This window comes from Neomonachus schauinslandi, chromosome 5 (assembly GCF_002201575.2).
Source record: "Neomonachus schauinslandi chromosome 5, ASM220157v2, whole genome shotgun sequence".
Lineage (NCBI taxonomy): Eukaryota > Metazoa > Chordata > Mammalia > Carnivora > Phocidae > Neomonachus > Neomonachus schauinslandi.
Genome location: NC_058407.1, coordinates 154,075,267 through 154,103,117, shown reverse-complemented (window position 1 = coordinate 154,103,117; position 27,851 = coordinate 154,075,267). Strand labels below are relative to the sequence as shown.

At 42.6% G+C, this 27,851-nt stretch overlaps 1 protein-coding gene across 1 annotated transcript; it reads left to right on the top strand.

Annotated features, from left to right (window-relative positions):
• The first annotated feature begins 793 nt into the window (after positions 1-793).
• CDR2 (cerebellar degeneration related protein 2) lies at positions 794-27,851 on the top strand. Its single transcript, XM_021686842.1, has 5 exons — positions 794-882; positions 9,090-9,202; positions 24,449-24,597; positions 24,856-25,020; positions 26,687-27,851. The coding sequence occupies exons 1-5, from the start codon at positions 804-806 to the stop codon at positions 27,549-27,551; spliced, it is 1,371 nt and encodes a 456-aa protein (XP_021542517.1). The 5' UTR covers positions 794-803; the 3' UTR covers positions 27,552-27,851.

Genomic DNA, 27,851 nt, shown 5'->3' with positions numbered 1-27,851 from the left:
CTGGAAGTCAAAAGACCAGAAGGGGCCAGCCGGGCAGCGGACCCCGGGCTCCCGACACCCTTCGCGCCTCCGCTTGCACGAAGGGCGCCCCACGACAACCGCCCACTGCTCGAGGGCCGGACTACCGGCCCCCGAGCCCGCGTAGCCTGTCCACCGGCTAACTGGCCGGCCCGACACCCACCACAGGCGCCGCGGAGGCCGCCACCTCCACACCCAGGACTCGGAACGCTGGCCCAGAAGCGACCGAACGCAGAGGAGAGGGCGGGGCCCTCGGCCGCACCCCTTCGCCTTTCCCCCGCCTTCTTTGTTTCTTCCGGAGTCGCCATTGGCTGCTTGCCCGCGAGACCGGGCGACCCGCGGGCCTGCAGTGAGACAGGATTGGACGACGTCGCTGCCGCTCGGCCGCCGGCCCGCTCGCGATTGGCCGAGGCGCCGCCGGGGGTTTGAATCGCGGCCCCGGCCAGGCAGGGTTCTGCCAAAGTGCCACGTTGGGCCCGGCTGCAGCGTGAGAAGCCGGCTCAGGGCATCGGCCCGGCTGCTCGTGCTGGAGCTCCAGCCGTTGGGGCAGTTGGGCGGCTCGAGGCGGGTCGGCAAGCCGGTTCGCGGCGTGCGGTGTGAGCCGCTCCGCGGCGGCGGCAGCGGGCAGCAGTTCTGGTCAGGAGGCGCGGCGGAGCCTAGGCGGCGTCGCGTCCCGCCGGAGGGCGGCTCTGGCTGAGGGCGGAGGAGCCGGTGGAGCGCCCGGGGCAGCGGCTGAGGCGGGACGGCGGGGGCGGGGGCCACTGCCCCCGGAGGAGCCGGCCGAGATGCTGGCGGAAAACCTAGTGGAGGAGTTTGAGATGAAGGAGGACGAGCCGTGGTACGACCACCAGGACCTCCAGCAAGGTGAGGGCGCGGTCGCCCCCGCTCGGGCGGGCGGCCTGGCCAGGGAGGCTGTCGGGCGCGAAACCGTTAAAAAGTTGCTCTTGCCGGCGGCCAGCGGACGCCAGGTGCGGGAAGGTCCGACGCTCACCTGGCCTGGGCACCGGCCGTGTGCCCTGCCCGCCGGGAGGCCGCTTCTGCGCAGTGACCCTCACCATCCCTGCGTGTGGGCCGGGTGCCGTTGGGAGCGCTTCCCGGGTTAGCTGGTTGACTCCTCACCGCATTCCTCGGAGGCGCAGGACGGCCTCTTCCTGGCTTGCACCCCGCGGCCTCAGCGCCTCCGGGGGACCCCCCCCCAGCCCGAACCGAGTGGGAGCTGCTGCAGGTGGTAGGGGTAGCAGTGCTGTGTGGCAGGAACCGTGCCGGGCCCGCCCACCTCACCCGCTCCATCCATTCCTCGGAGGGGAACCTCTCTTGTCCCCATTTCGCAGATGAGGAAAGCGAGGCTAAAACGGCCAAACGACTTCGTTCGAGTCAAGGGTGGAGGCCAGCATTTTTGAACCCACACACTCAGAACGAGGAGTCGTAGTCACTGCCCAGACCCTATCTCTCCTTTATCATCGGTTTACAGCTTCTTCAGTTGGGTGTTAGAAAGTTGAAAATTTTTTTTTTTTTTTTTGCCTATGCGTAGTTCACCAGATGCCAAGTGAAAGTGACTTGAGGCACTTCTGCCTCCGCCACTTCTTGCAGTTTGCGCTCTAGCTTTTTAGTTAAAAACAGGCATTCAGATCCTGGCCTGCCTTGGACTTCTTGCCAAAGGTGTCTCCAGAGAGAAATCTTAGAGCAGCCTTCAAATTTGGAGCCAGTGCCCCCACCTTGTTCTGCGTATTAATAGCAGGAATTTGCAATTGGGGAAGCTTTTTTGTGGGTTCTTAACACTGGTGCTCATTTAGTCCTCCCGTCAAGCTATGGACGTAGTAGATAGATACTGTTATTGGGGGAGCTAGGATTTCCACTCCAAACTTCAGAACCAACTTTCTTAGCCACTATACTGAACACTCCTTAGGAATTTTTTTCAGGCATCTTCGTCTCTGCAATTCTGTAAAAAGCAACTTTTTCAGCTTTAAACTTTCACTGAAAATTAACATCTCATTTAGTTGAATATTAAATGACCGTGATGTTGGTTCATGGCAATCACTGAACTTGGGGTGGGGGGGGGATGTAGGCTTGAATAACTTGTCTTGTTTGCCTTTTCTAAGTACAAGCAACTCTTGGGAAAAGGTGATTTTTGATACGTCGCAGACAGTCACTTGAACCAAAGTGGTTCACCATTTCACTTAAATAGCCCAAGCTGTTCAGTGGCTGCACTGCAGTATGTGCCATCATGTGTTCTCAGTGTCCACAGGCAAATTTGTCTTATATTTTAACAAAACCTGTTTTCAAAATTCCCCATAAGGATTGATGGCCTAGTTTGATACTTTCTCCAAGATTAATGAGGAAACCACTGCACAATTGCAGCATTTCCCTACAATAAATGAAGCAGTTTGTATAATCAAAGCTAAATATCTTTCTTTAGCAAACATTGATCTGTGCAGGCCCCCTTTTTTTAAATCTAGCAAACTTAGCACATAATAGAGGCTTAGTTTTTGTATTTGTTGAACTGAGTTGCTCACACAGGATTAATGTTTTCATGGCTCTCTTCCATCAGGTGCTTTAGTCCACACTGCACTTCCACCCTGTGGGAAGTTGTTAGGAACAACCAGTTATAAGATGTCAATCTATGGGAAACAAATGCAACATGTTGGCATTACATGTGGAACTCTTTAACCTCTGATCAAAACAAAGCCATCAGATGTTCAAGTTTAATGAAACCTTAATGAGCACAGGTCCGAACCTCCTTAATGTCAGTTTGCTTTTGGAATTTGTTCTCTGCTTTTCAAAAGGCTTTTACATCTGTTATCACAATGGACTTTGACATAACCCTATATGTCATAACCAAGTGCGTGGAGTAGGAGTAGATGTGAAATTCCAACAATCATAACTCGTGAATATGGCCTGTAGAAGAATGAAGTCTGCACTGTGAATGAAAGGATATCTTTGTCCCAATTTTTTAAAATTATATGTTAAAGAACACCTAAACTTCTAACGAATTTTTAGGTGTGTTAATTTCTGAAGAATTTATTATCGAGTCTGTGCCAGGTATTCATCTAGGCACTGGGGTCACAGTGCCTATCCACAAGATAGGATAGATAGGATAGGATCCTATTCCTGGAGTTGACAGTCTAGGAATCTGTTTACTAGTGAAGCCTGGAGATGTTGCCTCCTGGTATGTGCCCAACTACAGTGCCTGGCACGGGGTAGGCCCTCAGTAGATATTAGATGCTGAATACAGTTTGGGAGGAAGTCCTGTTAAACAGATTGATAAGCACATCTAATGGGATTTTATCAAGTGCAGACATCTGTTGTTTTTTTGGTTTGGGTTTTTTTTTTTTTAAAGATTTTATTTATTTATTTTGACAGACAGCAAGAGATGGAACACAAGCAGGGGGAGTGGGAGAGGGAGAAGCAGGCTTCCCGCTGAGCAGAGAGCCTGATGTGGGGCTCGATCCCAGGACCCTGGGATCATGACCTGAACCTAAGGCAGATGCTTAACGACTGAGCCACCCAGGGGCCCCTGTTGTTTTTTTGTTTTTTTGTTTTTTAACATCCTCACTGTTAACTTTACTGAACAAGCCTTGTTTGGAGAGAGCTGTTAAAGACTTTTTAAGATCCTGTTCTCAAAGTCATTAAACTACAAACTTGTTTCCTTTAGCAACAAAAGCATTATTTAAGTAAATCGACCATATCAAAGTTTGCTGGGGAATTCTTTTTTAAATTAAAACTGCTGAAAAATTCTAACCTCGGAAGGCTGTGGACCACCATTTATACCTTATTAGAAACATGTAAAGCTTGTACAGGCTGAAGGAGAAAACCCTTTGCTTTTACAGAACACTTTGATAAAGAGACTGTCTTTTGTCAGAGAGCTGAGTTGGCACAGTAAGAATACTGACAGTGATCTCTATGGGTAAGATCCTTTCTGGGACAGCAGGAGCCTTCTGCGCAGGTAATGATGGTGCTTGCTTTGAAATGTGCCCCTGAGAACAAGGTGGAAAGACTTCAGAAACTGAGTTTTCTTTTAGTCCAGCTGCTATTATAATTGTCATTTGGTGAGCTGTGCAAGCTTAGAATAAGGTTTCAAGTTCCTACTATATGGAACGGCAAATTAAATCTTAAAGGAACCCTCATAGTTCTACTTCTTTTCGTGATGAGTGCATTTTCCATGTGTACAACTAATTTGCTGAATCATTGTTGAAGGGTCATTAAAACTGGCACCATCATTTTTCTTGATGTTTATATTCAGGTTTTTTGCTTTCCCAATTATAGTAACGTTGGCAACAGGAGTTACACAGAAGCATCACCAAATGACGCATTTGATCTTGTAAATAGGAAAAGCTTTCAGCCCCAATGTTGTTGAATTACTGCTGCAGACTACAGCCAACATGGGAATGTGTTGTCCTCATAGTTTGTGAAAACTGCAGTAAAATAAAAATATAGCAGTGGAATTTAAAGGTTTCAGAATTCCAGAAGAAAGATTCTTTTTAAAAAATCACTCCGCTGCCAGAGCTTATCCTTTGCTTTGGCATAGGGCTGAGTAGAGTACCTGTTTAAAGCTTATAGTGTACACTGTTACAGTTGATGATTATCACTTGCAAAGATTAATTAGTGAAAATATTAAACATACGAAGGTATTGGTAGGTTGTAATTCTCAAGCCTGCAGTAAATGTGTGGCTGCCTAGCTCAGTTCACTAGGATTTAGAAAAGACAACCTCTTGATGAACATCCTTATTGTAAAATAGAGATGACCAGGTGCATAAGGCTTCAAAACTATATTGTTTCCTTTCCTTTTGTGTCTTAATTAAAAATATAAAGGACATCGAGCATTCTCCCATTCGCCCCACTAATTATTTAGAAACCCTTCTTGGGCTTACTGCCAGCTTTTGGCTCCTTTTGGTTATAGAAGCCAGATGCTACACAACAGGAAATGAATTTTTTTTTTTAAGACCAAAAAAAGACCCTTGTCTTTAAACTAACAGATGAAGTAATATCCTGTTACGCAGTGTGACTTCACAGACACTTAGTTGTAGTTGAGACTTGTTTTGCCAGAATTCTATCCTAAACTTCTATGAAATATTGAGGAGATTAAGACTTCAGGTTACTGAACCAGGTTGGGGCTTTGTTTAACTGGAAATAAGGATTGAGATAAGGACAAGTCTCAAATTCTTTTCTGCTTGCTATTTACTGGAACACTGCTGTGCTTGGCATCTCTTTCGGCTGTGTATTAAGTAGTAGATAGTTTCATAACTGAATCAAGATAGTTGAAGATGGTCTCAAGTTAGTCTTGAGTCTGGAAGAGGGTTTGGCTCAGGTTTTGATCACTAGTTAAGAACACCTTTGGTGAGTCTCTGGTCCTTCCCAGTGAGAAATTACCACCTTACAACTGGCCAGGAGAGACTTAAGTAATGTTTAGGTAATGTTTATATGCTTTATCTTAAATAAGCATGGTGGCTTCTGTGTGGGGCTATGTATACACATTACATGTCCTATGAGTACAAAATAATTATTTCTGGAGCATCTGCATAGTTCCTTTTGCATTTAATGAAAACAGGATATTAACTTGCCTGGGATTGTGTGTGCTTTCACTGGCAGAGCGGGCAATAAAAGCCAAGTAGCTCAACTCTGATTTCTCATTGCCATCTATGAAAACAAGTGAAAAGATTAAGTACCTCAACGGGAAATTTACTCCCTACCTGAACAAAGAGGTATGCGGACCTCCCCGTGTAAAGATGGAGTACTCTCAGTATGATGACTGCGAAGTTAGAACCTGTTGACAGTAGTTTCTGTTTTGCTGTGACTCACCATGTAGATTTGGTCAGGTCAGTTAGCATCTTTGTGCTTCACATTGTCTCATTTGAAAATCCAGGCTAAATACCTTGAAAAGATAGATTAATATCTCTTAAATGCTTTGAGCTGTTTGTAAAGGTTCTATGCCTTGTGAATAGAAGATGTTATTTCATAGACTTGTTATCTCAAGTCTTAAGTACGTTAATTGACGTCATTAATATTTAAATCACAAGAGAATGTATCTTAACACCTGTCTACCAACATATATAGATTTATTATAAATGGGTGTAATGTTTTAAAATCAGCTGGAATGGTGTGTGGTAGCTTTTGATGCTTTGTTTTTTCTTAATGAGGGAAAACTAACTAAATAGAATACTAATTATGCACTCTAATGGACAGGACCAGGTAACAAAAGTTGTGGCTTTTCTTTTACCACTTTCTATAGGTTAAGTTTTAGTATCGGTGGTAATGAGTAAATGCAAAACCTTGTTTGTCAACCTCTAAAAATTGTTTAAAGAGCATATGTAGTGAGGTTCCCTGTTTTCATAATAAATATTTTTCCATAATAAATACTTTATATGACATTAAGCAAAATGACTTTCCATCATACTTAGAATAAAATTTAAATATTCTTTACCATGGGCTAAAATCTTACATGTTCTGATTGCTGCCTACCCTCCAGCTTCATCTCTTCCCACTCTCCCCTTCATGCTTCTGTCACACTGGCTTTTTGTCAGGTCGTAGACTATACCAAGTTCTTTCCTGTTGGAGTGCCTCTGTGTGGCTTTTTTTTTTTTTTTTTTTTTTTTTTAAAGATTTTTTTTTTATTTATTTATTTGAGACAGAGAGAATGAGAGACAGCATGAGAGGGAGGAGGGTCAGAGGGAGAAGCAGACTCCCTGCCGAGCAGGGAGCCTGATGCGGGACTCGATCCTGGGACTCCAGGATCATGACCTGAGCCGAAGGCAGTCGCTTAACCAACTGAGCCACCCAGGCGCCCCTGTGTGGCTTTTTTATATGGCGAGATCCTCATTCCTCAAGCCTCAGCTAAAATGTCCCCTCAGACTTTCCTTGTGACGTCCCTTTCTAAAACAGATCCTTTATTCATTATTACCAAATCTATTTTTTTCTTTCTCACACATCATATTTAATTGGTTGATAATTCTTTTTAGCTCTGCTTTAAACTGTATCCAGATTCCTACCTCTTCTCTCCATTTCTGCCAGTGTAGTCCGAGCCACCATCATCTCTCACCCAGATGATTGCAGCATCCTCCTGTCACCCTGCTTCCATCTTTGTCTCCTGCAGGCTGTTTACATAGCAGCCACTCATCCTGTCAGAAGCTTTCACTGGGTTCCATTTCACTCAGAGTCAAGCCAAAATCTTGACCTTCGTAGGCCTACACAAGCTGGCCTTAGAGCTTAGAGCCCCTCTGACTTGTCACCGTCTCTGCCCCCCATACACACTTTGTTTTGGCCTCATCGGCCTCCTTATTAGCTCCAGTCACACTTCTTCCTAGAGCCTTTGTACTTGTTTTGTCTCTGCCTGGAATGCTGGTCCTCTAGATTGATCTACGGGATCATTTATTCAGTTCCTTCACATCTTGATTCTAATGTCACCCTTGTCACATGTTCTTAAAGGTCAGCCTTCCACATCCACATTCTTCATATCCCCCTAACTTCATTTTTCCTCTTTAGCACTTACTGCTATTTTTTTATATTCTATCATGCTGTTTCTCCCAATAGAATAGAAGCTTCATGAGGGCGGGGAATTTTTTAGCTAAGTTCACTCTTATATACCTAGTGCCTAGAACAGTGTCTGGTATTAATGAATGTATGCATGCATTTATGAATGAAAAGTGTTCATCATGTTGGGAAGTTTATTTATTTGCTGTCTGGCTTCTCCCATTAGTCTCTGGAAGTGTCAGGATGACAGGAACTTCATCCATTTTATTCACCATTCTATAGCTAAAGCTTAGTAGCATAGTGCCTAGCAATACAAACATTAATTTGTGAATCAATGCATACTAATAATACTTGGGCTTTGTATGCAGCATAGTTTCTGAAGTCCTCCCTTATATATTATTTCATTTGATTTTTGCAATCTTACATTGACAGGACCGTCTTCTCTCTAGACAAGAATACCAAGTGTAGGGACCTTTAAAGTCACCATATGGAAAGTGTTAACCTGGTAAATGGTAGTCAGAACTGGACCTCAGGCCTTCCTACTCAATTCAGTGCATTTCTCACTATGTTAAAGGGCCTCCCATGAAACTTACTATGCAGGTATTTCTGTTACTGTATTAGAACTAGTGTCCTTTTTTGTATCATTAAATTTTTATTTGGGGTATTGGGTATAATACAAACAAATCCTGTCTTATGTACATATATGCCTAAGAAGAGAGAGAGTTGAAAAATGAGGTTCAAAATAGAAATAGAGTTTTGTGCTAACTCAAAGTATAAGCTACTGACATGTAATTACCTTAAAAACTGGGCTCCTGGGTGGCTCAGTTGGTTAAGCGACTGCCTTCGGCTCAGGTCATGATCCTGGAGTCCCGGGATCGAGTCCCGCATCGGGCTCCCTGCTCAGCAGGGAGTCTGCTTCTCCCTCTGACCCTCCTCCCTCTCATGCTCTCTGTCTCTCATTCTGTCTCAAATAAATAAATAAAATCTTAAAAAAAAAAAAAAAAAAACTTGCTGCGCTGCTTATCTGGTTTGCTCATCTTGGAGAGGGACATGAAGAGAAGTAGACAGTGTTCTTATTACTGGTGTATTTTTCCTTTTTTGGACTTAATTTTTAGTCTCCTTAGGAGGCCAGGATCTATAACACAAACTTTACTTTGATAGTTGAATTCACAGCAGCCAGATTTCATGGAAACTTTAGAGACTATTGAAAGATCTACCTATACTTTGGCTCAAAGATCTCCAGAAAGAAAATAGACAATGAAGATATGAATAAGTCCAGTCCATGAGCAGATAATTATGATGTTAGACATCACCACCATGAATGATCATTTCTGAACCAGTGAATACATCTCCATAAAGTGGATCACTTTTCTTCAGTCTTACAAGTAAAGGTACATAAGAGAACACATTACCTGGTAGAGGAACCCAGTTCAACTGAATTTTAAGTAGAACTCAAGTTTCTTTCTGTGCCATTCCACCTTCCATCGGGATCTGACTTAAACTTTATGTGTTGGGTTAGGTCTTAATTCATTCTTATTTTAAGGACTGGGTTATATAAAATGTTGTGAGATCATTTGCATTATCCTAAGATTCACTTGTTGTGCTAGATCTCCAACTTGCTGCTGAACTTGGGAAGACATTACTGGATCGGAACACAGAGTTGGAGGATTCTCTTCAGCAGATGTACACAACCAATCAGGAGCAGTTACAGGAAATTGAGGTAATTTACTCACTAAGAAACTTACACTTTGAATTGTGGCATGTTGCTGCTATTGACCAATCATGTTCTGCTAAAATAGCACTTTCAAAGAACCATTGGAGAGGGTGGGGAGGCTGATTTCTGTTTTCTTTATGCTTTCACAATATACGGCTAGTGAAAGAAATTTCTCTTTTCACCTTGGTGAAGTGTACTAGAAGTAAATGGCCCAGTATTTACCAGTATGTGAAGTACAATAAAGCTGTGAATATTATACTTCATTTTTTACTTTTTTCTTTTAAATGAATTATGCAATATTTCAGATATGCCAAGTGGTATAAGAGAATAATACAATGAACACCTGTGTACCCACCACCCAGCTTAAGAAACAACTAGCCACACTGTTGAGGCTCCCTCCTTGTTTTCACTCCCTTCCCCAACCACTGCCAAACACCATCCTAAATTTGGGTTTAGAAGGAAAAAATTTTAAGTTGTAGGACCTGATTTCATATGCGTTTAAACTTCTTGTGCCATTCAGAGAATCAGGAATGCCTGGCAGGCTCAGTGGGTAGAGCATGCAACGCTTGATCTTAGGGTCTTAAGTTCAAGCCCTATGTTATGGGTAGAGTTTACTTAAAAAAAAAAAAAAATCATAAAATGGATATCTCTTTCTCCTTGCTATGATCTTATTTACATTTTTGGTAGATTTTTTTTTTAAATTAAAAGAGTACTTAATTTCCCTAGTTTAGCAAACTAAAATGAAAGATACTAGATTAAGGCATTAAAATGCAAGATGCTGGGGCACCTGGGTTGCTCAGTTGTTAAGCATCTGACTCTTGATTTTGGCTCAGGTCATGATATGAGGGTTGTGAGATTGAGCCCCCAAGAGGTTCCTCGCTCTACATGGTGTCTGCTTGAGATTCTCTCTCTCCCTCTCCATCTCCCTCTGCCCCTCCCTGCTGCTCACACGCGTCCTCTCTCTCTAAAATAAATAAAATCTTTAAAAAAAATTAAAAATAAAAAATAAAATGCAAGGTACCATCTTGTAAATGATCCCATTCAAGTAGTCCAGTTATGTGTAGGCCACCTGACTGTAAAGATGGTAATTTTGGGGAGCACCTGGCTGGCTCAGTCAGTGGAGCCTGTGGCTCTTGATCTTGGGATTGTGGGTCTGAGCCCCATGTTGGGTGTACAGATTACTTAAAAATAAAACTTTACAAAAATAAATAAAGATGATAATTTTGGATATTAACCCAACAGTTGTCCTATTAGAATACTTTGCTCCATGCTCTACCCCTCCACACACACCTCCCCCCCCCCGCAAAAAAAGCTTTGCACTTAAAATTACAACTCCTTCCCCTCAAATTGGTACATGAGAAACAGGACTCTTATGTCCTTATGCACAAAAAATGTGAAAGACCTTAGAACAGTGATCAGAATTTACTGAGTGGGGCGCCTGGGTGGCTCAGTAGGTTAAGCCTCCAACTCTTAACTTTGGCTCAGGTTATGACATCAGGGTGGTGAGATTGAGCCCCCCATTGGGCTCTGCAGTGGGCATGGAGCCTGCTTAAGATTCTCTCTCCCTCTGCCCTTCCCACCCACCCTAAAAAAAATAAAAATAAAATAAGGCAAATTCATAATTTCAATATCCTTAATTTTACATAGTAGCTGTAATTAAGATGTGAGTATGCAGTAGATCCTCTCCTTCATCAGGATCTATGAATATAAGCCAATGATGTGACTGGCTCTGTGAGAAATATACTTTTATAATTCTAGGAAGGTATATCTTATAATGATATTAAAGTCATCAGCTACCATTTTTAGCACATTCTATATCAAAAGAGCATAGAACATGCCATGCCCAGAATTGAATGTACAGTTGGCCAGAAACCTAAAAATACAGAAAAACCGGGTGTTTTTAAAACTGTTAAAACCAGGGGCGCCTGGGTGGCTCAGTCGTTAAGCATCTGCCTTCGGCTCAGGTCATGATCCCAGGGTCCTGGGATCAAGCCCCGCATCGGGCTCCCCGCTCGTCGGGAGGCCTGCTCCTCCCTCTCCCACTCCCCCTGCTTGTCTTCCCTCTCTCGCTGTGTCTCTCTATGTCAAATAAATAAAATCTTTAAAAAAAAAAAACAAAACTGTTAAAACTAGCTAAGTATCATACATGGTCAAGGAATTCATACCTGCTTTGTGTCATAGACTTTGCTTTATAACTCATCAGAAGATTGCATAGAGCAGTCCTAGGGCATATGCATGAAGACTATCATATACTGTGAGATACATCTATTTGTATTTGGGTAGAAACATAGTCTTAATACACCGTATTTATGTTTTCTGTCAAAGCACCTATAAATCACTATAACTGAATACTATAACTGATACTTATTTTAGAATATCTCCCAAGTATAAATGAAAAAAGTACAAATATTTGCATACATAAGAGAATGATGCCTGTTTGTTACCACAGGAGATCACAAACACAATTGCTTTATGATCTAAGTTACTTATTCTCTACCTTCTCCAACCCCACCTCCCCACCCCCCAGTGGTATTGAGGTTGATTAGACAGTTAAGACAGATTGTTGACATTCTGAAAAAAATCCACAGATCTTTGAGATTCTCTAAATCTACAAGTAATAGGGGCGCCTGGGTGGCTCAGTAGGTTAAGTGTCTGCCTTCAGCTCAAGTCATGATCCCAGAGTCCTGGAATCAAGCCCTACATCGGGCTCCCTGCTCAGCGGGGAGTCTGCTTCTCCTTCTCCCTCTCCCCGCCCCCCGCCACTTCGTGCGCTATCTCTCTCTTTCAAATAAATAAATAAAATCTTTAAAAAATAAATAAATCTACAAATAACACTATACCATCTATTGTCTTCCTTAAGATGTTGCAAAGTATGATGGAAATGAAATCCAATTCAGATATTAATGATTAAATATAAATTTAAATTAAATATATGTATAAGCCATTCAAATAAATTTAGTCTGGAATATTCCGGAACCATTTTCATGAATCTTGTTTCCGTAATAGAGCACGCAGCCCCCTAGTTCATAGATCCAAGCATTGTAGCATTCAACATTTTACTCTTAGTCCAAAGCTGTGTTTTGACTGAGAACAACACTTTCATAGATTTCTTCTCTACCATTGCAGTTGGCTTTCTTCTTTATGTTTATAAATCACTTATGAAAGTCAGTGAGGATAGGACAAAATGGGGAGATGAAATGGCCGTGCTGGTTAAGCCCGCTTACCAGCTAGAAAACCCTACCCACCCACACCCCACACACCCCCAGCACAAACTGGCCTTATTGCCTGCTCAGGTCACGTCTGTTCCTGTGCAGACTCACAAGTCACAACATAGACTTCCAACAGTCTAAAACAAGGAAAGCCTGATGCTCTTATAAAAGGAAGCAGGCAGCCAAAGAGACTAATTCCCTCCTAAAAGGTGACCGTTGCATTATGTGCTTCTTATTGTAACCTTCAGGAACCCCCTAAGCTTTATAAGGGCTCTTTCTTTAATTCAAACCTTATGTCAGTTGTTTTTTAAGTAAACTTTTTATTGAAATACGCATATAGAAAAAACACAAATCCTAAATATATAGTTGAATGAGTTTTCATAAAGTAAATGTACTGATGCAACCAACACCCAGATAAGAAATGAAAACATTATCAGCTCTGCCAGTTGTCACTCCCACTAACCAGTATTCTAACATCTAGATTAGTTTAGCCTGTTTGAACTTTACCACTTATACAAGTTTTAAACTAACTTTTCAGAATGTTTATTGGGACTTTTCCTGACTAGACAGGTAATACATGATCATTTTTTAAAGTTAGAAAAAGTTGAAAACCAGAAAGTCAGCCCTTATCCTACCACCCAGAAAAATTTGAAATGAGACAATCCAGAAGAATAGTACTGGAACAAACTACTAAGAGTGGATAAAGAATCGTGCAGAACTGGCAAAAATACTAGGATAAAATCCCCCAAACTGTGACATGTTATAGGCATTATAGAAATAGACAACCAGGAAACTGTCAAGGGTATTTTGTAAGTAGAACTACAAGTGTGCTTTCAAAGACTCTGAGTGGGTTTCAAATAATCCTCATAAAAATTGATCAGTATTTTTTTAGTGATTTTTTTTTAAAGATTTTATTTGAGAGAAAGAGCGTGCACACAGAGAGGGAAAAGCAGGCTCCCCACTGAGCAGAGAAACCGATGCAGGGCTTGATCCCAGGACTCTGGGATCATGACCCCAGCTGAATGCAGATGCTTAACTGACTGAGCTACCCTGGTGCCCCTGTTTTGTTTTGTTTTAAAGATTTTATTTGAGAGAGAGATCGAGAACGTGCGTACGCACACGAGTTGGGAAGGGGCAGAAGAGGGAGAAGTAGGCTCCCCGCTGAGCAGGGAGCCTGCTGTGGAGCTCCATCCCAGGACCCTGAGATCATGATCCAAGCCAAAGGCAGACAATTAACCAACTGAGCCACCTGGGTGCCCCTTAGTAATTGTTTTTAATGAAAAAGAAATTAAACTATTGAAAATAATGATTAGCTTCAGAGATGCCTATAGCCTATATGACTTTTATTCGGTGTTGATGTGAATCGCCTAATTTTTCAAGATTCCAGAGCAAGTTTTTCTCTCCTGGATGAGGAGGGAGGAGAGAAACTTTGGAGAGTAATGAGATCTGACACCATCAGACATAATCGGATTCTCTTAAAGATTCCTACAATCATGTAAGCAAGCCTACAGCCTAATGTTTTTATTGCATCTCTCCTTGGAAACCTGCATTATTCCTACAGGACTTGTCACTACCACTTAAAGTAGTATGGTCTTCAGGGCATCCCTTGTTCCAAGAGCTTATGTCTTCCTTGGAAATTTTAAAGCATTTTATGCTTCCTTTACTACATTTATCAATATTCTACTGTATGTTTATTGATTTGTTCTAGCCCCCCCCCAGCCCCCACCTATTTCCCATTGCAATGTTGAAGGCTGTTGCTGTGTTTATCCATGGTCTTTCACACATAGTAGATCATCGATAAATACTTGTTGAAATCAGTATCCTTTATTTTTTTTTAAGTAGGCACCGTGCCCAGCATGGACTTGAACTCATGACCCTGAGATGTGAGAGTCACATGCTTTACTAACTGAGCCAGCCAGGCACCCCTTGAAATCAGTATCTTTTTAAGATTTTATTTATTTATTTGATAGAGTTACAGCGAGAGAGGGAACACAGGCAGGGGGAGTGGGAGAGGGAGAAGCAGGCTTCCCGCCGAGCAGGGAGCCCGATGCGGGGCTCGATCCCAGGACCCCGGGCTCATGACCTGAGCTGAAAGCAGACGCTTAATGACTGAGCTACCCAGGCGCCCCCCTTGAAATCAGGATCTTAAGAGAGGAACAGATAAACAATTTGCAGAGCACTTCTAATGATTCCTAAACTGTGGGTTTCTACCTCTGGAGATTTTTTAAGGTGATAGAAGGAGCTCTGGCTTCAGCATTAGAAGATTCAGGTTTAAGCCCTCGATTCTGTGGCAAATAGCTAGAGACTTCCGGCATGTGAATCACCTCTCCAAACCATGTTTGCTCTGCTGTGTAATGGTGGTAAGAGTGCTTGCTCTACATTGGCACAGGGTTGTTCTGGGGGATGAGGTTATGTAAGTGTATGTATTTTAGACTATAAATTGTTGCACAGTTTATCTGTGTTAGAACTTTAGTAATGAAAGAATTTTAATATAGAAAAAAAATAAATCCTTTTCAATTACTGAAAAATTGGTCTTAAGAACAAGCCAAGCTTTTAATAGTGATATTATATTATAGATGGTTTTTATTTTCATATTCATGCCCTTTTTTTTTACCCTTAAAATTTCCTACAGGGAAAATAAAATTTTTTATTAAGGGAAAAGAGGTTTTTCAGGGCGCCTGGGTGGCTCAGTTGGTTAAGCGACTGCCTTCGGCTCAGGTCATGATCCTGGAGTCCCGGGATCAAGTCCCGCATCGGGCTCCCTGCTCGGCAGGGAGTCTGCTTCTCCCTCTGACCCTCCCCCTCTCATGTGCTTGCTCTCTCTCATTCTCTCTCATGCAAATAAATAAATAAAATATTTTAAAAAATAAATAAATAAATAAATAAATAAAAAAGAAAAGAGGTTTTTCAAAGGTAATAGGAAATATTTCTTCAGTATTGTAGTAGGTCATTTTGATACTAAATTCAGAGGATTCGGGTGGTAATCCTTAATATAAGGATAATCCCAACACTGCCTAAAAGCCAAATTTCCATTTCATTCCTTACGTGTTTTTAGTTGGGGTTGTGTCTGTCTTTTCCTGCATTTCAGGTCAAGGTTCTGCAGTTACACATAGGTGTTACTATAATCTTGCTTTCCTTTCTTTTTTAAAGGTTTGCCTCAGTTGTTAAGGTGACCTATTTATAGCTTTTGTGTACAACCTGAACCTTGTACTCCTAGTCAGGGTGGCATCCTACACAAATTCCAAGACACGTGTGCAATAACTCATGGAACTTAAACTTTGATACTCTGGCCTATAAAATTGACATTTTTGCCTGTGTTTTTGCTATTCTCGTGTTTCCCTCCCCATGTTTTGCTTAAATGTTTCCCTTTCTGCTATTTACTATGACAGATGCTTTTGTACTTGAGCGGTTTTTGGCACTTGAATTTTGGGATCTTGGCAGTCCTGTCAGATTCATTTGAGGCTGTGTATCAAAGATTCTGAATGAAGAAAACCAGAACATTAGAAGCGTATCTGTGCCTTTAAATGAAGGGTAGAAAATCAACTAACCCATTTCCTTCTACATTCAGAAAAAATTTGATAAATACTAATTTGAAACTTTGGAGACCAAGCATTAAAGCAGTGTCTGACCACATAGAGTTCTGATTCTCTGGCCCTATATCACTACTTGCTGAGAGAGCTAATAATTTTTCTTTTAAGTTGCTGACCAAGTTAGTCAGACTTCTTTGTTGGGTAACCTATTACAGATTCTTGGATGGAGGAGTAAAGGGCTTTTCTGATTAGTTTTGATTTAATAATAATAAGATTAAACTCCTACCATGTGAAAACAAGCTCCCTGCCATTCTTTAGATTGTCCTTAAAGCCAAGCCCTCTAAGATCAAAACATCATAAACTCTTCATAAATGGTTTCATTGTGTTTTTATCACAGGTTTATATATCAAACGAGGGGACTTACTGTAGTGTTTTTTTTTTTTTAAATACACTAGTCCTGCCCCCCCCCCCCCAAGTCTGTGGTTGCACTTTCCGAAGTTTCAGTTGTGTGGTCAGCCCCCATCCAGAAGCGGATGATTCATTCTCCTTCCGTCGCATGGTCAGAAGGTCCCTGGTAGCTTCACACTCTGTCATGGCGCCTGCGTCACTCACCTTACTTATCTCATTACGTGGTATTTTATCATCTCACGTCATCATAAGCACAGTGAGATATTTTGAGCAAGACCACACTCACATAACTTTTATTACAGCATATTGCTATAATTGTTCCATTTTTTTTTTTAAGATTTTTTTTATTTTTTTGACAGCGAGTGAGCATAAGGAGGGGGAGCGGCAGGCAGAGGGAGAAGTAGGCTCCTTGCAGAGCAGAGGGCCCGATGTGGGGCTCGATCCCAGGATCCTGGGATCATGACCTGAGCTGAAGGCAGACGCTTAATGATTGAGCCACCCAGGCGCCCTAATTGTTCCATTTTATTATTAATTTCTCGCTGTGCCAAATTTATAAATTAAACTTTATCATAGGTATGTATGTATGTGTAGGGGGAAAAACATAGTCATATATTTAGGGTTCAGTGCTATCCATGGTTTCAGACACCTACTGGGGGTCTTGGAATATATCCCCAGTGGATAAGGGGGGACTGCTGTAGCCCCTTTGTACTTTATTTGCATATTTACTTGTTTCCTTTATATTGGCCACAACTCTAATTTGAACATTATTATATCTTTAAAAGGGGGCAATGGGGCGCCTGGGTGGCTCAGTCAGTTAAGCACCTGTCTTCGGCTTAGGTCATGATCCCAGGGTCCTGGGATCGAGTCCCACATCGGGCTCCCTGCTCAGCGGGGGCAGGAGGGGGCTGCTTCTCCCTCTCCCGCTGACTGCCACTTCCCCTGCTTGTTCTCTCTCTGTCAAATAAATAAATAAAATCTTTTAAATAAAAGGGGGCAACAATTTTGGGCCCACATAATAGCTGGTAGGAATTATGTCTTTCAGATTACTGGGAGGTATCTGCCATGGGAATAAATACAGACAAGTCTATAAATGGGGAAAGGGGGAGGAATTAGTGGCTATTAGGACCTTTTCCCAAGAGGGTTATAACCAAAGCCCTTCTTAGAATCTTTCAATTAAGTCTCAACATTTTAGCAGTCTTAGTTGTGGTATAGAGCACGATAAGCTGTTGTGAATAGAGGTCTAGAAATTGCCATTTTGGGGTGCCTGGCTGGCTCAGTCAGTAGAGCATGTGGCCCTTAATCTCAGGGTCATGAGGGGGTGGAGCCTACTTAAAAGAAAGAAAAAAAACTGCCATTTAGCCAATATTTTTTGAATCCCTACTATGTCAGGAATTGTGCTAAATGGACTAGAGAGAGAATAGGCTTCCCTTTTCAAGGAGGGTTAGAAAGACTGGACACTAACAAACACTTTGGTTGTTTATTGTGCTAATTGTTTTGAAGGAAATTAATAAGGTGCCTTAGGAGGAGTGCTGCTTGAGACAGGGTAGTCTGGAAAGGCTTCTGAAGAGGTTATGTTTGAACAGAGGCCTAAAGGACAATCGGAGTTCTTAACCATTTTGTGCCATAGATCCCTTTGGCTGTCTGGTGAGGTCTGTGATGATCCTCTTAAAATATATAGAATAAAAGGGAATCTCTTATATTGAAATGCCTATCAAAATATTGAAAAAAATATTGAAAAAATAAATGTGTGATATGGAAATATGTTTTGTTATTAATAGATTAAATACCAAGATATAATTGTCAATTTAAAAACTAATTTCAAATAGTGATGAGTATAACCAATAAATCAACATTTCTGCAATCACTTTCACATGATATGAAAATACCTGTGATTTCTGTTGGTGATGAAGTCCTAGGTACACCCTCATACTACTGATGGCTCGTTGCCTCCATTCAAAATCAAAGGAGGTGCTAAGTGTCAGAAATTAGAGAAAATGAAGATGTAACTTCTCCCTCATTCAAATTCGCAGATGCTCTCAGTTCTGTCTGTGGACCTCAGGTTAAGAACTGCTGGATTAGATGGAACCACCCAGGAAAAACACATCCCTGAAAGGAAGGGGGAACTTGCTTAGAGTGAGACAACTCCACAATTTTAGGGTAAAGGTACGCTGAGCGTGAAATAAGGATGAATCAATAGCTACCTGGTGAAGCTGAAAGAGCCACTTAAGAGATGGTTGGGAAAATAATTAATTTACACTGAAACACAAATAGATGATAGTAAGGGATTATTGGGGTTCTTTTAGGTATGATTAAAATTATAGTTAAAATGAAAAGTCTTTTCTCTTAGAAATATATGAATATGTATATCTGACTTAAGATGTCTTGGATTTGCTTTAAAATGATTGGAGATGAGAGAAGAAAAGTAGAGATGCAACAAGATTGATGATAATTGTTGAAACTGGATGATGGATAGATGAGGGCTCATTAAACCACTTTTCCCCATTTATATGTTTGAAATTATCCATAATAGGGGCGCCTGGGTGGCTCAGTCGGTTAAGCGGCTGCCTTCGGCTCAGGTCATGATCCCAGGGTCCTGGGATCGAGCCCCACGTTAGGCTCCCTGCTCGATGGAGAGCCTGCTTCTTCCTCTCCCTCTCCCTGCTGTTCTGCCTACTTGTGCTCTCTCTCTCTGTCAAATAAATAAAATCTTTAAAAAAAAAAAAAATGAAATTATCCATAATAAAAAGTTTTAAAAACGCAGTAGATAAAATTAGCTATTTGTAAAGTGTAAAGAGTCTGTATTTGGGTAGACTGAGGAAGCAGCACACAAGGTCAAGACAGCTAATGTGTTACTGTGGGGAAGTGTGATTGTAAGAACATATGACATGGAGCTGGTAAAGAAGGCTGCTGGAACAGTTGTCATATCGCTTCATCTTAGTGAAGAGCTGCAATTAAACTAAGTCTTAAGGAGGGAAACGGTAAACATTAAGCTTAAGAATCATTGTTGATCCAATGGAATATTATGCAGCCATCAAAAAAGACATCTTGCCATTTGCAACGATATGGATGGAACTAGAGGGTATTATGCTAAGCGAAATAAGTCAATCAGAGAAAGACATGTATCATATGATCTCACTGATACGAGGAATTCTTGATCTCAGGAAACAAACTGAGGGTTGCTGGAGTGGTGGGGGGTGGGAGGGATGGGGTGGCTGGGTGATAAGACATTGGGGAGGGTATGTGCTATGGTGAGCGCTGTGAATTGTGTAAGACTGTTGTATCACAGACCTGTATCTCTGAAACAAATAATACATTATATGTTAAAAAAAAAAGTAGGAAGGGCAAAATGAAGGGGGGGAAATCAGAGAGGGAGATGAACCATGAGAGACTGTGGACTCTGAGGAGGAAAGGGGAGTGGGAGGATGGGTTAGCCTGGTGATGGGTATTAAAGAGGGCACGTATTGAATGGAGCACTGGGTGTTATATGCAAACAATGAATCATGGAACACTACATCAAAAACTAATGATGTGGGGCGCCTGGGTGGCTCAGTCTTTAAGCGTCTGCCTTCAGCTCAGGTCATGATCCCAGTGTCCTGGGATCGAGCCCCGCATCGGGCTCCCTGCTCGGCGGGAAGCCTGCTTCTCCCTCTCCCACTCCCCCTGCTTGTGTTCCCTCTCTTGCTGTATCTCTCTCTGTCAAATAAATAAATAAAATCTTTAAAAAAAAAAAAACTAATGATGTAATGATGGTGATTAACATAACATAATAAAATAAAATAAAAATAAATAGGCAAGATCATAACCTTAAAAAAAAAAAGAATCATTGTTGATCCAAGTGAATGCTGATGCTTCCTGGACCCAAGAGAAAGAGACATTAGTTTAGGGGAGGGGAGACTTCCATGTCCAAGATCAACATTTCTCTAATAAGTGTGATCCATGGACCACTTGTACTGACATCACCTGGGGGTTTTGCTGAAAATGCAGAGTGCTGGCTCTACCCCAGTCTCATTGACTCAGAATTTTAGAGGAAAGGGGCCCAGGTTCCCATAGTTTAATAAAGCCCCCAGATGAATCTTAGCACACTCAAAAGTTTTTGAACTATAACTGTAGGTAAGATGACAGTAGCTGCCTCTTACTGAGCAGTTTTACCATATGCCCACGCCATGCTGAACCCTTCACACACTTGAACCTTACAGCAACTGTTGTGAGATAGATGATGAGGAAATCTCGCCTGAGAAAAATTAAGCTACTTGCCAAAGGTCACCCGGTTAGAAGTGGTGAAGCAGAACTTCAAACCAAATTCTAACTCCAGAGCCAATGTTTTTAGCTACTGCTGCCTCCCACCAGGCTCTTTTCTTTGATCTTGTGCCCACCAAAAGTTTTCTGTGGGAATTGACCTCTCACTTGCCTTTTACGAGGCAGGTGTGTCCTAAGAGGATGTGAATATTCCAGTCATTGGGCAGAGACAGCTCGTCGTAAATTAATAATTAGTGTCTGGTCTATGCATTAGCCTTTTTTCAGTTGTTGTCAATCAGTCCCAAATAATACTTGAGACCTATATACTTGATATAAAAGTAGCTTGTGAAATTTCTGTACCTATTGTATGTATTCCTGTATTCTAAACCTTTGTTCCTAAGAGATTGAACACCTTCCCATTAGTGACAGGAACCTGCTCTGACATTGCTAGCCAGAGGCAGGGTTAAGGGCCTATTCCTAGGAGAAGCTGGTGGGTGTTGAGGGAGTGAAGAATAAACACAAGTTTCTGTAGGGACTGTGGTTGGTGTGTGCTCACTTACCTTATTCAATACTTTAAGTCCTACAAGATAGGTTAGTCATCGATCCACAACCCCTTATTTTCAATTCTGAACCCACAAGGCTCTGTAAAACAAGATTATTTTTTTCTTAAGCTTGCAGCAAATTCATTTAGCAGCAAACCCTGATCTGAACTGATGGTGTGAGGCTGTTTATAACCCTTATTCATAGTCTTTTTTTTTTTTTTTAAGATTTTATTTATTTATTTGACAGACACAGCAAGAGAGGGAACACAAGCGGGGGGGTGGGAGAAGGAGAAGCAGGCTTCCCAAGGAGCAGGGAGCCCGATGGGGGGCTCGATCCCAGGACCCTGGGATCATGGCCTGAGCCTAAGGCAGACACTTAACATCCGAGCCATCCAGGCGCCCCTATTCATACTTTTCAGTGCAGAAATATTAATGCTCAATTACAGGATGCTGCCCATACCTCACTGAGGATGTTATAAAGTGTATGGTGTGTGTGCCATGTTGTCTTTCTAAAATTTAAAGAACTTTCCAAAAACCTATTTGGCCCCGAGAGTTTCAGATGAGAAAGTTGAAGTAATGAGAGTTAAGTGTTTTCTCAACACGTTGCCACCAAGTTGCATAACTAGATTTTTAAAAAGGTCACATAAGCTTTTATTCAACTCTGCCACATTGTCATTTAAAGAGCCCACTGAAAATCATTTAGCACATTCTTTGAAAGAAGTCTGTTAGCTTTGCAAATACAGTTGTACAGTTGACCCTTGACAACACAGATTTGAACTGTGTGGGTCCACTTACGCAAGGATTTTTTTCTGATAGAGAACAGTAGTGTAAATGTATTTTCTCTTCCTCATGATTTTTTTTTTTTAGGATTTATTTATTTGAGAGAGAGCAAGCACTAGCAGGGGGAGGGGCAGAGGGAGAGGGAGAAGCAGACTCCCCACTGAGCAGGGAGCCCGATTTGGGAGGGGGGGGGCTCGATCCCAGGAGCCTGGGATCATGACCTGAGAGGAAGGCAGACGCTTAACCCACTGAGCCACCCAGGTGCCCCTTCTCATGATTTTCTTAACATTTTCTTTTCTCCAGCTTACTTTATTGTAAGAATATGGTATGTAATTCATAAAACATACAAAATGTGTTAATCAACTGCTTATGTTATCAGTAAGGCTTCCAGTCAATAGTAGGCTATTAAGGTCTTGAAGGAGTCAAAAGTTACACATGGATTTTCGACTGTATGGGAGTCGGTGCCCCTAACCCCATGTTGTTCAAGGATCAACTGTATAGTTGTATAAAAAGCCCCAAGAAAAGTGGGTGGTTTTTTTTTGTTTTTTTTAAGATTTATTTATTTGAGAGAAAGAGAGAGTGCAAGTGGGAAGGGCAGAGGAGGAGAGAGAATCCCAAACAGACTCTGCGCTGAGCCGTGGAGCCCAGTGCAGGGCCCAATCTTACGACCCTGAGGTCACAACCTGAGCTGAAATCAAGAGTCACATTCTTAACTGACTGGGCCACCCAGGTACCCAAGACATGACTTTAAAAACACTTTTCTTGGGGCACCTGGGTGGCCCAGTCGGTTAAGCGTCTGACTCTTGGTTTTGGCTCAGGTCATGATTTCAGGGTCATGAGATTGGGCTCCACGTTCAGGTCAGAGTCTTGCTTAAGATCCTCTCTCCCTCTTCCCCTCCCCTGTGTGCACACATGCTCTCTCGAATAAATAAATCAATCTTAAAAAATAAAAGTCATGTCTTGGGACACCTGGGTGGCTCAGTCAGTTAAGTGACTCTTCAGGTCTTGATCTTAGGGTTGTGAGTTCAAACCCCACATTGGGCTCCGCACTGGGCATGGAGCCTAGATAGGTAGGTAGGTAGGTAGATAGATGATAGAATGAATTTAAAGCCGTGTCTTTGGTCTATTACCATTTGATCATTGGTGATGCTTCGAACCTACCTTTTTTCCTCTTTCTAGTTGTGTTCCAGGGAAATATTATGAATATTTCATTTGAAATATATACTGTGTTTCTTTGTCTTCTGGTAGAGTTGAGTAGGAGAAGGAATCAATGTAATTTAACACTGAGGCATGAAGACTGTGATTATTCCCCTTTATCCTTGGCCATTTAGAAAGCAATTTTAGCATTACCAGAATAATCTGGCAAATTTCTCATGAATGAGGAGGATTGTGGTGATAACACTCTCACAATATTAAAAATAACAAGAGTCTTTGAATCATTGTAAGCTAAATATCTCTTTCTGGTTAAATTAATGTTCCCTATTTTTTTGTCCAGAATGGCTTATGCGGAGAAAAAAAATTTGATCTTTTTCCAAGCAAAAAGTCATCTAAAATTCTCTACTTTAGGCTTTATTTCTATAAAACATGGTATTTTTGCTTAAACATCAATCATGTGTTCCATTGCTTTTTCTCTTCTGGGGTTGTCAGTCTCACTTTAGATTTTCTTGTTGAATATTAATTTTATGCATGTATTATGCTTTGTAAGAGTAGACCAGCCTCATGATACATAGGATATTGGTAAGCATTAAGAAAAGTAAGCATATAAAGGATGGCCTGTACTTATTTCCTATTAGACAAGTATTTTAATTGGGATTTAAAGTTTTTCTTCACATAAACCTGTGGTATTGTGATATAATGAAAATCATGTATTTGATCTTCATCTCTAGTTCCTGGCACAGAGCTTCTAAAACACTTGGAATTTCCTGAGTGATAGGATGGGAACTGGTTGCCGGAAGGAATACAGCCATGTTATTAGAGGGTTAGAACCATCAGTCCAACCCCCAGCCTGTGGGGGGGGAGGGGACAGGGGCTGGAGATTGAGTTCAGTCACCGTGGCCAGTGATTTTATCAGTCATGCCTATGCAGTGAAGCTTCAATAAAACCCTGAAACAAGGAACACACGAACGTGCTGGGAGGGTGGTGCGTCTGGAGAGGGCGTGGCAGCCCGGCACTACTCTTCAGCCCCCATACTTGGCCCTGTGCATCTCTCGCATGTGGCTCTTCCTGAGTCAGTCAGTGGAAGTAAAGTGATTTCCTGAGTTCTGTGAGTTATTGTAGTGAATTATTGAACCTGAGGGGAGATTGTGGAAACCTTCAAATTTGCAGCTGGTTGGTCAGAAGAAGTGCAGGTGGTCTGTGGGTCTTGGAGCTGGTGTCTGAGGTGGGACAGTGGCATGGGACCAAGTGGCGTCACTACCGGTAGGTAGCGTCAGAATTGAATTGTAGGATACCCAGTTGGTGTCAGAGAATCAGAGAGTCGGTGTTAGAACGCTGCTGGTATTTTGTCTGTTTAATGTATAACCTGGTCACAATCATTTTCTCTTACAGTATCTGACCAAGCAGGTGGAGCTTCTACGGCAGATGAATGAACAGCATGCAAAGGTTTATGAGCAATTAGATGTCACAGCAAGGGAACTGGAAGAAACAAATCAAAAGCTAGTTGCTGACAGCAAGGCCTCACAGCAGAAGATTCTGAGGTAAATTTTCTAGAATCCATTGAGGAAGCCCTACGGGGAAGTCATTTAGTATAAACTAGAAGAGAATGTGGCTGTAGTGGGTTTGGGTCAGTATGGGGTATGGTTTAATTTAATTCTTTATGGAGAACAGAGATTAAATAGAAGTCCTTTCCAATTAAGAAAGCCCAGTTTGAGTGGTTGGCAACTAATCTCTACTCACTGCTTATGCCCTTAATTTAATATGACAAGCAGCAAATGGCTTCTGTCTGTTCCTCATAGTCTGACCGAAACAATCGAATGCCTACAAACCAACATTGATCACCTCCAGAGCCAAGTGGAGGAGTTGAAGTCATCTGGCCAAGGAAGGAGGAGCCAGGGGAAATGTGACCAGGAGAAATCGGCACCCAGCTTCTCGTGTCTAAAAGAGCTGTACGACCTCCGCCAGTAAGAGCCTGCCCTTCTATGGCATTGATGAGCAGGGGAGCATCTCACGTCCGCGACACATTCTGGACTCCAGTAGATTAAAAGTACCCTTTTATGAATGCTACTTGGCAATTAGACTACCAGTGGTTTGAGCAAAACCACTTAAACATACAACTGATAGAGTTCTTGGGTATTAGTAATTCTGCAAAAATTTATTTTTGAAAGCCTTGGGAATATTCATTTCAATGCTTTTCACGTGTTAGGTCGTAGTTTAAATTAAAGTGTAGTACTTCTGATAGACTACAGGTTTTGGGGTTGTATTTCACATTAGAATGGAAATAATCGAGATTTCAATAAAACAAGTTTTTTCCTACAGAAATGCCTTTATACTTTAGAGTTAAGAGACTGAATATTTAAGAACTACTTCTTGGGGGCGCCTGGGTGGCTCAGTTGGTTGGGCGACTGCCTTCAGCTCAGGTCATGATCCTGGAGTCCCGGGATCGAGTCCCGCATCGGGCTCCCTGCTCGGCGGGGAGTCTGCTTCTCCCTCTGACCCTCCTCCCTCTCATGCTCTCTGTCTCTCATTCTCTCTGTCTCAAATAAATAAATAAAATCTTAAAAAAAAAAAAAAAAACTACTTCTTGGGTGCCTGGGTGGCTCAGATGGTTGAGCGTCTGCCTTCGGCTCAGGTCATGATCCCAGGGTCCTGGGATCGAGTCCCGCATCGGGCTCTCTGCTCCGTGGGAGCCTGCTTCTCCCTCTGCCTCTCTCTCCCTCTGTCTCTCATGAATAAATGAATAAAATCTTTAAAAAAAAAAAAAAAACTACTTCTTGAACACCTATTATATGGCAGGTGCTATGCCAGACATGAGGAGTGGCGAGCAAAATAGACCCAGTTCCTGCCCTCATACTTTCAGTCTCAGGGAGAGGCCAATACAAATCATCACACAAATAAACACAGGTAAAAGTTACCTAGGAATCTGCACGGGAGAGCTACTGGCTTCTGCATTTGGTAGGCTCTCAACCTTGACTGTTCATCAAGTCACGTTGGAGGTTTTCAACAGAAATACCAGTGAGTGCCTCAGGCCTAAATCAGGATCTCTGAGTGCTGGTAAAAAGCTGCCCAGGTGATTCTGATATGCAGCCAAGGTTAAGAACCACTGAGCCTTTCTAATTTCCTTGACATGTATCAGTCATATATCTGGGCTTTGAGAATGAGTGTTCTGTAGTACTTTTATTTTTTATTTATTTTTTTTATTGTTAAAGATTTTATTTATTTGTCAGCACAAGTAGGGGGAACAGCAGGCAAAGGGAGAAGCAGGCTCCCCGCTGAGCAGGGAGCCCAGTGTGGGGCTCAGTTCCAGGACCCTGGGATCATGAACTGAGCAGAAGGCAGACGCTTAATCAACTGAGCCACCCAGGTGCCCCTCTGTAGTACTTTTAATGGTTAAAAAAATAGTCCCCAAAATTGTTTTCTTACGTTGTGTTTATTTGCTAGCCTTACACAGTTTCATTTTAACCACTGCTCTAGTGTAGAATAGGCAAAAAATTGATGACTGTCACAGTTCCTCAAAAATACTGAGTTAAAAAAAAATCAGTCTCCCTCTTTTCATTCCCAGTTGACCTGTGTAACATATATACTTTTTTTTTTTTTGGTGATATGTTCTTTTCAACATTTTTCTTCTAGACACTTTGTGTATGATCATGTGTTTGCCGAGAAGATCACTTCCTTGCAAAGTCAGCAAAGCCCCGATGAAGAAGAAAATGAGCACTTGAAGAAAACAGTGACGATGTTGCAGGCCCAGCTGAGCCTGGAGCGGCAGAAGCGGGTGACTCTGGAGGAGGAATATGGGCTTGTGCTCAAGGAGAACAGTGAGCTGGAACAGCAGCTGGGAGCCACGGACACCTATCGAGCGCGGGCGCTGGAATTGGAGGCTGAGGTGGCGGAGATGCGGCAGATGCTGCAGTCGGAGCACCCTTTTGTGAACGGCGTCGAGAAGCTGGTGGCAGACTCTCTGTTCCTCCCTTTCAAAGACCACAGCCAGAGCCTGCTAGAGGAGATGTCTGTGCTGCAGCCGGAGGCACACCGGAAGCCTCTCAAGCGCAGCAGCAGTGAGACGGTGCTCAGCAGCTTGGCAGGGGGGGACATCGTGAGGGGCCACGAGGAGACCTGCATCCGGAGGGCCAAGGCCGTGAAGCAGAGGGGCATCTCCCTTCTGCACGAAGTGGACACTCAGTACAGTGCCCTGAAGGTGAAGTATGAGGAGCTGCTGAGGAAGTGCCAGCAGGAGGAGGACTCCCTGTCCCACAAGGCGGTGCAGACCTCCAGGGCTCTGGCCAAAGACCTGGCCGGGACGAACGCCCAGCCTGAGCCCAGCACCGGCAGCTGGGAGCCGGCCTCTGTTACGCCGGAGCCCGTCAGTTCCTCCACCACCACAGCACCTCCGGAATACAAAGCGCTCTTTAAGGAGATCTTTAGTTGCATCAGGAAAACTAAGCTGGAAATAGATGAACAGAGAACAAAATACCGATCTCTTTCCTCTCATTCCTAATTCAGCCTCCAGCTCTCCTACTAACTTGTCTCTGCTTTCACCTCTCTCTCCCACTCGGACAAGTGTTTGTAAACCCCACAGCCTGATAGTGCTCATGACGTTTGCCTCGTTGTTTGGCTTACTTAGCAGCTGCGAACAGCAGTGGGGAAAGAAGGTGGCTGCCAGCTGGTGTCAGTTCTATAATCCAGTTCCATTTAAGCTCCTCAGGAAATCCCACGACAGACTGGCCTCTGGCTGGCACGCTGATTAGGTTGTGATTCCTTGAAAAGCCCTAGAACCAGTGGATGGGTAGATCCATGC